At 42.9% G+C, this 12,201-nt stretch overlaps 1 protein-coding gene across 5 annotated transcripts in view; it reads left to right on the forward strand.

The window, feature by feature from the left end:
* Window positions 1-12,201, forward strand: part of esrrga (estrogen-related receptor gamma a) — a 161,256-nt gene that overhangs the window by 87,732 nt on the left and 61,323 nt on the right. For 3 of the 5 annotated variants that reach the window (XM_066681455.1, XM_066681430.1, XM_066681446.1), the window contains exons 4-5: window positions 1,674-2,092; window positions 5,321-5,437. In XM_066681455.1, the coding sequence (XP_066537552.1) occupies window positions 1,674-2,092; window positions 5,321-5,437 (536 nt within the window). The remainder of the gene's footprint in view (window positions 1-1,673; window positions 2,093-5,320; window positions 5,438-12,201) is intronic. The other 2 variants (XM_066681439.1, XM_066681465.1) reach the window with 1 other exon arrangement.

The following is a 12,201-nucleotide window of genomic DNA, read 5'->3' on the forward strand; positions in this document are numbered from 1 at the left end:
TATTCCTATTCTACTTGTTTTTATTGGGTGACATTGTCAGTTTTACTTGCCTGGAAAACAAGTGCTTATTTTCAAGAAATAATGCTTCAATTATTTGCCAGTCGAGTAACACACTTTCACTAAATACACAGGTTAGAACAAATGAAATGCACCAGCGCATAAGTGAATTCACCTTTGAATAGTGTAACAGCAGGAACATTAACTATACTGACTACATTTAAGATGATTGCACTTGCTAACACATCAGTTTCTGCAGTGAATAATAATCATAGTGCTGAGTTGTTCTCTCTTCTCCTGTATTTCAACATTTTTTTTGTGCTGTGTCTCTAGCTCTAGCTCCCGTCTTCTCTGGGATGTAGATACAGAGTCTCTCAGACACTTTAGCGAGGCCCAGGGGAGACTGTCGTACGAGGTTTTTTGCGTGGCTCTGCTCTTATGTTTCCTCGCAGAGAAGTCATTAACACTGGGGAAAAATGGGAGCAGGTTTCAGAACTCGCAGCTGGGAGGCTTTCTGTTAGCTGCTGAGTGCTCTCCCCTTTTTATACACAGTCTGAGAGAGAGAGAGAGAGAGAGAGCAAGAGACAAAGTGAGAAAGTATGCTGGAAGGATTGCTTGAGCATTGTATCTCACAGAGCCTGAGGCTTTTGCTGTCTTTGTTTCTCTCTCTCGCTCTCTCTCTCTCTCTCTCTCTCTCTCTCTCTCCCTGCCTCTCTTTCTGTGTCACAGGAAGACGGCATGCCTTGTAGCCTGCCCCAAATACACGACAGAACACAGTGTGTCTCAATACATGTGCAGTATTTGGCAGCATCACATTGCCTTCTGTTTTTATTTATTAAGATACAAATAATATAATGAATCCCTTTACTGGTAAATGAAGTGTATCTGTTTGAAGTGATTAGTTTTTTAGCTTTTTTTTTAGCTCTCTCTCTCTCTCTCTCTCTCACTCTCTCTCTCTCTCACTCTCTCTCTCTCTCTCTCTCTCGCTCTCTGTCTCTCTCATGCTCTCTCTCTCTCTCTGTCTCTCTCACGCTCTCTCTCTCTCTCACTCTCTCTCTCTCTCTCTCTGTCTCTCTCACGCTCTCTCTCTCGCTCTCTCTCTATGTCTCTCTCTCTCTCTCTGTCTCTCTCACGCTCTCTCTCTCACACTCTCTCTCTCTCTCTCTCACTCTCTCTCTGTCTATGTCTCTCTCTCTCTCTGTCTCTCTCACTCTCTCTCTCTCTCTGTCTCTCTCACGCTCTCTCTCTCTCTCTCTCTCTCTCTCTCTCTCTCTCTCTCTTCCATACTTTCTCTATGATATTAGAGATAATTTTGTTTTGTGTGGGATGAACACTGTTAGTGTTAAATTAACAACGTGAGCATGAAAATGAACCCTCTTTAACACCCTCGTTGTTAATTTGAGAGTAGTAGTGTTGATGTAACACTGTGATTTTGCCAGTGTAGAAAATGGTGAGCAAGGGAGCTTGGGGGACACATCTAGAAAATTTTGTGCTAAAACCTAGCCTGAGTTTGTCTGTCTCGTGTCATTGGCTGTTGCTTTCTGCTTCCAATCCGAAAAACCAAGATAATGACATACTTTGTGTATGTTGTGTTTTTTGTGTGTGTGTGTGTGTGTGTGTGTGTGTGTGTGTGTGTGTGTGTGTGTGTGTGTGTGTGTGTGTGTGTGTGTGTGAAGCAGGCTCCTCTGCAGAATGTCCAGTAAGGACCGGCACATTGAGTCCAGCTGCCCCTCGTACATAAAGACGGAACCCTCGAGCCCGGCTTCACTGACGGACAGCGTGAACCACCACAGCCCCGGCGGCTCCTCGGACGCCAGCGGCAGCTACAGCTCGGCCATGAACGGCCACCAGAACGGCCTAGACTCGCCTAGCCTCTATGGGCCGGCCGGGGCCCTGGGGCCCAGCGGGGCCGCTGCCAAGCGCTTTGACGACTGCTCCAGCACCATTGCAGAGGACTCACAGATCAAGTGCGAGTACATGCTCAACTCCATGCCCAAGAGACTGTGCCTCGTCTGTGGGGACATCGCCTCGGGCTACCACTACGGAGTGGCCTCCTGTGAGGCCTGCAAGGCCTTCTTCAAGAGGACCATTCAAGGTTGGCTTTTACCCTTCCTCAGCCACTTAGGTGGAGAGTTTTGCGTCAAAGAACCATATGGTTCTTAGAATCAGTGCAGGGCAATTCTTAATGTCCACAGGCCTTGAGCTCTATAAGCTTCTTTCTTTATAATAGCAGTGCTGTTTATATTTAATGATGAGATAAATACAAAAGTACAGGTGGTATTGAAAAAATTAAAGACTAAAGTGCTAAAGTTTAGGCACGGTTTATTAAATCATTATTAATTGGTGGTAAATACCTTAAACATCATTGATAGTAATTTGTATCACATAGATTACACTTAAATATATCATGAAGCTGACAGGCCTAATGCTGAGAGAGTGATGGAGAAGACAAGGTAAAGCACGTATACGGCATGATCTGACATTTAAGAATACAGATGGATGTTGCTTCAGCAGTCACTCTGTTATAACTGATTATTAATGATTTTTAATTTCTTTACAACCTGATTAATAAACATTAATAAACAGATCTTAAACCATATATAAACCCTGATGAGGATAGTCATTCTAAAATGGTATGAGACTATATATACTTCAAAAATACTGTCAGGGAATAATACAGTGGGGAATATAACTGGGTCAGATATTGTGTTCTGCCCAGACCGGTGGATGCTGGGAGTTTGACATATTGGTATGTTTCATCCCATTAGCCAATGAAACTCTTGGTAATTTCCAAAGCTGCCTCATCCAGCTGGGTGTTTATTGACTTCCAGGCTGAGTGGGTTTTGGATGGAGGAGGAGGAGTGTTAGGGCTAGGGATTGTGGGAAGTATGAGGGGGCGACGGCATGGCCGCTGCGGCCACTCTGAGCCTCTGGCAGCTGGTGAAGAGGTGGCACTTCTCCAATGCCACCTGACAACCTGCATCTATCACTTCCCAATTGAGCCACTCAGAGCTAGCCGCCACCGTGAATTTCAGCCGGTAGAGCTTGCGTCGCTCTCTCCATTTCCTCTCTCTCTCTCTCTCTCTCTCTCTCTCTCTGTTCAGCTGAGGGAGGTAGAGAGAGAGAGAGAGAGAGAGAGAGAGAGAGAGAGAGAGAGAGAGAGAGATGGTGGCGTAAGGTCAGTCCAAGGCCAACGTTTGGACATGAGTCGGTAATGAACTCCGCTGGCGTTTGACTCAGATTGATGAGTGATGAGAGCGCGGCGCTTTTTTAAACACATTTGAAGCCTCTCGGCAGCAGCTCCTGAGTGATAGACAATAATCGACTGCCACCTTACACAAATCACAGAGCTCCATTCTGCAAGCAGAAAAAAAACATAGCATGAACACAGGAGCACACATAATGGAGTCATGTTGATATCCAGGACACAGCAACAGCGGAGGGGAAGCTTGGGCGCCAGATTGGTGGAGATTTTTTTAGACATTTAAACAGCTCCTTTAGGATCCTGAGTGGCACAATACTCAGGACATTGGTTCTACTTGGTGGTGCAAAGACATCATAATAGTCTTTGCTCTTTTGCAGAGTGTAAAGATCAAGGGGTGCGAGCCAGGGACGGCTCTCCCTTTTGCTCCAACACTCATCAAAATGCCCACTCTATCATGTAGTTCTATGATCTTGATTCTGCAATGCCACTGGTCAGTTTGTGTGTTGAAAAGGCTAAGCTACAAGCGTTGTGTGAGTTTTGGGGACTGGAAAGAATGAAATATATAACAGAAAATAAATCATTCTCTTCTGCTTAAGACGACCCAACTGTGCGAGTCACCTAGCACCTAAACATTCATGTCCATTTCCCCCCAACACATGATGTGCCCAATCCACAGACCCTAATGGGACCTTGGTGATTACCTGACTAATGAGTATTGGACCTTAGTCTAATGGACATGCATACTTTAAATACTGTTTCCTGTTGAATTAGCAGTCTTGAGCGATCGCTAACCCCCACTTCCCCCCTTCACTCTGCTAATCTGCTTTTTAATGAGGAAACATCAGTTCACAGAAGAGAAGTCAATACAAATCAGTGTTTACAAAGTCTGATTAACTCTGAAATATTTCATCAGTGAGAAGGTCCCAGACGGGGCCTATGTTAATTGTACGTGTGTGTGTGTGTGTGTGAAAGAGAGAGAGCCTGTGAGTCTTACAAAGGACACTGTAACAGTGAATGTAACATAGGCATGCTAGGCATGCAAAAGTTTGTGGACACCTGGTTATATGGTTTCCATTTCAATATTAATTAATAGTTTGCTATTGTTTTGCTGTAGTAAGTCTCTGCTTATTTGGCAAGGCTTTACATTGGAGGTTAGAACATTGCTGGATTTGATGGCATTCAGCCATATAAACATTAGATGAGATTTCAGATGATTAATTCTGGCACCTCAACTGTGTTGTATGGAGCTCCATGACTCCAGAGAACACAGTGACACTGCTCTAGCCAAGAGATTACATTAAACATGGTGACCTCTCATTCTTTTGGTGAATGATGATTATTCAAACTGTGTTCAGTTGAAAACCCGTGCTAGCAAAAGTAGCTGAATTCTCTAGTTATGAAGAAGTATCTGCAAAACGTCTGGCCTTATATAGTGCAATAGCTGCCTTCTTCTGAAGAAAGAGTGATTCTTTAGAGCTCCATTCCGCCCCTGTAGTAAAGCACCTTATGCAGTATTCATGCGACCTTGAAGACCTTGATTATCTGGATCATGTGTATTACATCGGGGATAACTCTAGCTGAAGCATCAGCATTAGACTGTAATTTAGGGGTTTAGGTTCTTTTGAGCTGGACTTATTAAGTTAAAATATCTTAAATCTTCTCAGTAGTCTTTTCATCTGATGTTACACTTTGTGAGAATAGTGTCATTGTGAGAACCTTATTCTTTGCTTGTCTTGGGTAAATGATTTTATTATAATTATTTTGTTTTTGTTATCATTCTGTTGTTTTTGTAGATTATATATGTTGTTTTAAGCATCATTTAAAGAAAAAAAAATAACCTAAATTATCCACATTACCTCCAGACATCAAATTAACAAGCAAACATATCAATATAACACAATACAGTAATCTTACAGTTCTCCTACAAACTCTTATGATGAGATTCATGAGATATACTGACTACATGTAAGGTGTTTTCTGTAGATGGGTCATTTCAAACGGCATATTTCTGTCATTACAGAATAATTTGATGTGAATAAATCTATGTGTCTGTCAGCTATGACTTGATCGGTCATTAAACACTCTCTTCTTCTTTTCTCTCTACATGTCTGGCCACAGGGAACATTGAGTACAGCTGTCCCGCCACCAACGAATGTGAGATCACCAAACGCCGACGGAAGTCCTGCCAAGCCTGTCGCTTCATGAAGTGTCTCACTGTCGGCATGATGCGAGAAGGTATGATGGAGAGAGAGAGAGAGAGAGAGAATTAGTAGAAGAGTGAAAAAAACATGCTCTTTCATTTTCTTTAAGAATTCAAAAAGTGAAAGTGAGAAGTCATGACTGGCAAAAGAGTAAGCCCCATGGTTCTTTTACACACATACGAAGACAGCACACATGATAGTATATGAAAACCCAGTGGAAAGGCAGGACTGAATTATATTTATTTATTCATTTATTGATGGAGGCGAGCAGGTAATGTCGCAGTCACACAGCTCCAAGGACCTGGACGTTGTGGGTTCAAGTCCCACTCCGGAGGACTGTCTGTGTTCTCCCTGTGTCTGCGTGGGTTTCCTCCAGGTCCAAAAACACACATTGATTGGTGACTTAAAAGTGTCCATAGGTGTGAGTGTGTGTTGCTCTGTGAAGGACTGGCGCCCCCTCCAGGGTGTGTTCTTGCCTTGCGCCCAGTGATTCCGGGTAGGCTCCGGACGCACCGCGACCCTGAACTGGATAAGCAGTTACAGACAATGAATGAATTGATGAATTTATTGATGGAGGTTAAGTTAGGGGAGAGAGAGAGAAACTGAAAAATGCCACCACTTATTTTCTTTCAGAGCTCAGAGGTAAGAAAACCATTGCAAAAGCCCACAGAGAAAATACACACAAACAGAAAAGTGGAGCAGGTCTTAAAGTGAAGGTTGAAAGCGAGCAGCCGTCCGGCACCTTGCCTTCGGGTCACTTGTGTCAGGTGCGGGGTGGCAGCACTAGCCTTGGCTCTTTGGCCCCCTTAGGCCCTTTTGGCTTGCTCTTAACTAACGAGTGAGCTTCCTATTTGGAGAGCTCATGTTCTTAGAGCTCCCAGGAGTGGACAGCAGCTCTGTGGAAGCGTACAGTCTCTAGAGGAAACACACTTTCTGACATTAGGAGCTTGGAAAGGTCTCTGACCATTGAGCTAAAAAAATGTCCACTGATACTTTTCACTGTACATTCCGTACAGTCTATAAAACAGGAGAGCTGTGCTGAAGAAGAACCTATTTCTTCTCTAAAGAAGCTATCAGTAGATGTTCTCTTATGTGTCAGAGTAACTAAGGTCATCTCAAATGACCTCAAGTGTATATTTTATTTCATTTTGTCGTAATTATAGATCTAACACACATAATTCAGGTAATTCCTGTCTCAGAATAATAAATGTTGTATATATATTAACTAGATTTGAGATTATTTTATTTCATTAGGGGCATTATTTGCAGCTAATTGCAACTGAAAATCAACCAGAACCAAAGGAAATTAACTGTAAATACAAACACAATTTACTCCAGCATTTAGCAACAGAAAAGTACAGAAAATGTTGGTTGCCCCTCTCATCTTTCTCCCCACATCCCTCCCACCCTTATTCTTATTGAAGTAGACAGGGAGAGTTCTGTCTGCTTCAAATCTGATCTGTGTTAAACGAGAGATGAGAATGATTCTGAGAGAAAGACTCTGCTTCTGTCACTCACCAAAGAGGACCTGTTTGCAACCTGCAGGTGTGTGTGTGTGTGTGTATGAGAGAGAGAGAGAGAGAGAGAGAGAGAGAGAGAGAGAGATGAGGTGCTGACAGGTCTCATCGTCTCAGTGTAGAGCCAAGGGCAAGACGAAAGTGTGAGTGTGTGTGGTGAGTGTGTGTGTATATGCGTAAACATCCTTTCCCTTTAAGTTATGATCAGGTAGACTGCTCCTTATTCAGAGAGACACACACACTCTCTAACTGGGACTACCACACACACACACACACACACACACACACACACACTTAAGCCTGCAGCAAGCTTGCCTCATGTAGACCTTAACGGTCAGCTCACATTATACGAAAACAACAGAGCCAAGAAGTAACAGCAGGCACAAACACCCCATAGGTTCACATTTGTGTGTGTGTGTGAGTGTATGTGTGTGTGTGCGATTCTCAAAACTGCAGCTCTGTGTCAGATGTTAATTTCAAATTAAAATTGCTGTTTAACAAGTCTCAGCCACTAAACAATAGCTGGTTTTTCAGTTTCCACTCTTTGCCTTTATTCCAACTTCCATTTCTGCATTCTATTTCTCAGATAAATGTGCAGTTACTCCTCCAAAGCTCAGTTTTAGGAGTTGGTTGCACACGGCATGCTAATTCCAAACCCATTCAGTGATATTTATGTCTATGAACTGGCAAACACCAGATTCTTCTATTGGGTTTTGCCTTTATTTCCTCTTCTCAGTCTGTATTTCCTTCCAACTACACATTCTTTCAAACCCACAGTGTTGAACTGTTCTTCTTATAGTCTTTAAATTGTTACTATATTGTTTTGGTGCAGCGTGACCAAAACCTAAACTACCTTTTTCTTTTTGCTGTCTTATATTTAATATATCCTGAAAAATAAGTAACGTATTACCCATTGTGACCTGACTTTTACATATTGCTGTTTAACATACATTTATGCATGAATTATATCTGAAAACACACTGCAAATGACCTCTTATTAAATGAAATCATCCTAAATGTGGTCAGTTTATTTAATATATCTCATTCTGACATTATTCCACATATTTACATGTCTTTTGAGTGATTTTATCAGGTGAAAGTGACATTTTTTAGCAGATTTTGTTTGTTTTTTTAAGAAGCAATCTGCCACTGTAATAATGCACTTTCACCAGATGAAAAAAAAAAACTCAAAACAAGTGAAATACTTTGGTGAATATTGAAATAATCAGAGAATATACTTCAAATAATCTCACAATAAAAAGTATGAGATATTGTGACTGGATCTGAGATGATTTCATTTGCTAAGAGGTCGTTTTTACACATGTTCTCAGGAAACCTGTTCAGTTTGTGCCATTTCTTGGTCTGGGCTGATTTGCCTAAGCGTCCGGCGAGGTGACAGGTGGGTAATTGATATGTCTCGGCCCGTTTTCGGACGGTTCTGAAGGATGTAGCTGCATGTTTGATATGGCACCTTCCCCCATGAGCACGCAGACAAATAGCAGCCTTTTGTTCTCGCTCCTAGCCACCCATACACACATACATCAAAATGGCACCCTATGGCATGGCCATTTGTTGTAAAGTGCTTGAATTTAATACTGAGGTCTCCCTCTACATATGAATAAGGGTCATTTGGAAAATTGATTCATCAATATTTTTTCGTGTGTGTTTTCGCTCTCTTTTGAAAAAGAGAAAACGACAGGAAAAGCTAGAGCGCTGGTGTTTGTGTTGCATTTTGTAGTGAATGACAGTTTTGTGTCCTCCTTTTCTTTCATTCCAATGCTACAATAAAGTCAGGTCCCAAAATATTAGTCACAAATGCATTTATAATTATTCAACTACCAACCATCCACAAGATTAAAACGACTGCCAGGTGTATTAAATAATATTGTCTCGGTACAGTGGCATCTGTTGAGGCGTGGGATATATTAGGCAGCAAGTTAACAGTCAGACAAGTTATCCAAGGTAATCAGCCGGGGAAATGACAACATGGAAATGAAGGGGTCAGTGGATACACAGAAAGCTGCAACGTCCTGTGTGTGTGACACCAGTCTGTCAGAGCCAGCATTAACTTTTCCAGCACCGTGTGCTACAGTAGCTTTTCAGTGGATCAGACCAAAAAGGCTAACCTTCGCTCCGCATGCTCTACTCTCATGTGCCCATGACCCTGGCGTCGTCATTTCAGCAGTTGTTGCTTCTTGGACCACTTTTTGTAGTTACTAACAATGCATAATGAGATCACCTCACAAGACCTGCCGTCTGACCAAAGCATCTGACCAACCCAAACTGGCCCTTGCCAGAGTTGCTCAGATCTGACTTCATTGCTGCTTAATATATCCCACCCTTGATAGATGCCATTGTAATGAGATAATCACATCTCCTGTCAGTGGTTTTAAGCTTTTGACTGATCAGTAAATACATAGATCATTTAGAATTCTATCTGAAGAATGTGTCTTATTCTGTTGAGAGATAGTTCTTATTATTTCACGCATCGCTTCTTGAGGAAATCATCCAAAACACAGAGAAAACATCTAGAAATAAATGGATTAAAATGATAATGTTCCACCAGTACTCTCTGACTGAGAGGTATTATAATGAGAGCTATATCTACCTGCTTTAAGGTAGTTTTACTGAGATGATTTGGATTAGACCCCACACTCATTGTTTTAATGGTGTTCTATTGGGGAAGTTTCGAGCGTTCCTTCAAGCTGCTTTACCTTAGAGCTGTCATCTCAGATTCGCACAGGTTTGCTAGCGGACGCTAATCGTAGCTGGCTATCCGCAGCTGAGGTTGGGGTGGGGGTGGGGCCTTAGCGATGGCCAGCAGCTCGCTGTAGGGAAGAAGTGTCTGAAATTAGCCCTGTCACCCCAGGGAGGGGAGGGGGGATCAGTAATCCAGATCAAACAAGATCCCTCAAACACACACTCACACACACACACACACAGTGAAGATTTTTTATTTATTTTTTTGGCCCATAGGACTCCCCAAAATCAGCTGGCCCAGTCTAGGAAACACACACACCCACACCTACACAAACTCATACACACATGCACACACATGTATGTATTCACACAGAAGACCATGGAATCCATCCTCTTCCTGAACTAAACCTCACAGGCTCCCCAAAATCACCCACTCCACTGGGCTAGGACACACACACACACATACACACACACACACATGCTAATACGGTGAACATATCCTTTGTTTTGGGCATGCAGGACTCTCCAAAATTAGCCAACCTGGGCTAAGAAACACACATGCTCACACATATAAAACGCAAACATATGCACACAAGACCACTCACTCCTATACAAGAGTCCTACACACACCCACACACACACATTTTCTAGCTACAAGGAAATTGCTCTCTCTCTCTCTCTCTCTCTCTCTCTCTCTTTCTCTCTCTCTCTCTCTCTCTCTCTCTCTCTCTCTCTCTCTCTCTTTCTCTCTCTCTCCCTCTCTGACCCTGGGGGCTGGCCACCTGCCGTGTGGCTACCTCCAGTCAGCGAGCTGTAAAATTACCTCCACAGACTCGCAGAGACATGCCCCAGAGCCTGGCTAGCGCCTCTGCTAACCTGCTACATGCTAAAGCTAGTGCAGCCGCACACACTGGGAGCTCAGGTGCTGTGTTGGGTTGAGAGTGTTGTCTAAACACTTTCTATGCCTGATACACATGAAGGCGCTCTGTCTTTCCTGCAGAGAGAGGCTCTTGATAGGTGCTACAACTTTGCTGTGAGTATTTGATGGCAGTCAAGTGACTCTAGTGAAGTCAGGGAGTGATGCTGGGTGATTTAATTGGATCACAAATCATCACCAACTGTTTTGAGTGGAGATTCATGACTCACAAGGGCCCACTTCATCTCATGCAAGCAGCGTCCTCTATGGGTGCACCTTAACGTGGCAGAACTCACTGCATATAAGGGCTATATTTGGAAATATAGGGTACAAATACAGAAGCTTCTCCAGGTGTGAATGTCTCTGTGGAGCCGTTCTCTCTGGAATAGTTGTGTTGATGATGCTGATGATGATGATGATGATGATGAAGCAGGACAGTCATCCCTCATGTCCACGCCCACAGATGGATGCACTCCTCCAGAGGAAGCTTAATGTGTCTCTTACATCTTTCTCTCTCTCTTTTTGCTCTTTCTTTCTCTTCCCTGAATAATGTTCCTCACCTTCCAGGCTACACTGCTACACTACATAATGTAGTTTTGGCTGCTTAAGCACATCTTCCACATTACAAAACACACACACACACACACACACGTCTGTTTTTTTCCCTTCCTTTTTCTCCAAAGCTTTTCTCCGATGTTCATTTGTCACATCCTCTGGGAATTGTAAAGCTCTACATTCCTCACGATATAAAACAGACATTACCTCCAGCTCCTTCTCTCTCTCTCTCTCTCTCTCTCTCTCTCTCTCTCTTTCTCTCATATTCTCATATACCACCCCTCCTCCTCATTCTCTTCCTTTTGTGTTTCCTCACATCATTCTATACTCCCATCAGGGACAAAAAATGAGAGACGAAACTCAGTTGGAAAGTGAAGGGGAACAGGGAACACCTTCCGAATATGTAACACCTACTTCCTGAAGAAGGCAATTAGACTCTTCCAATTATTTGGCCTGGTGTTGTGTCCTAATGAAGGCCTCTGTTTGGGATTCTGACTGTCCTACACTCACTCACACTCTCTCTCTCTCCCTCTCTCTCTCTCTCTCTCTCTCTCTCTCTCTCTCTCTCTCTCTCTCTCCAGAGAGATGGGGGAGAGAGACACAGTGGTAGGAATGCAGACAGGGGCTTAGGTACAAGTCATTTTTCTCTTTTTCTGGCTTGTGTTAATATCGTGGTTGGGCTAAAAAAGCGTACAAGTGTATGGAACAAGACAATGGGAAAACAACAAAAAAAACAAGTATTGCTAAGCTGTAATAGATGCCATTTTCCAAATTAAAAATGTGATGGCGTTCAGCATATCAGCATATTGTAGATTATACGAACTGAGAGTGTGCAGCTGAAGTGGGAGCACAGAGAAGTAGCTGAATTGACTCGTTATAAGAGGTGTCTAGAAGAAAAAAATTGAATATACATCTGGACTCTGTAACAGCTGCACTGCCAATGCGCTGCGTTTAAAGAATCATTCTGTTGTTTAATTATTCTCTAAATCAGTGTTTTTGCGCATTACGCCCGGCAGCGATGTGACAGGAGAGAGACCGACAGCTCAGAGGTTTGGCTTAAGATTATGATGCTGTTTGGAATTTTTCCTTCTCCCCTCGACCCTTTTATTA

The sequence above is a fragment of the Hoplias malabaricus genome, chromosome 1, assembly GCF_029633855.1.
Source record: "Hoplias malabaricus isolate fHopMal1 chromosome 1, fHopMal1.hap1, whole genome shotgun sequence".
NCBI lineage: Eukaryota > Metazoa > Chordata > Actinopteri > Characiformes > Erythrinidae > Hoplias > Hoplias malabaricus.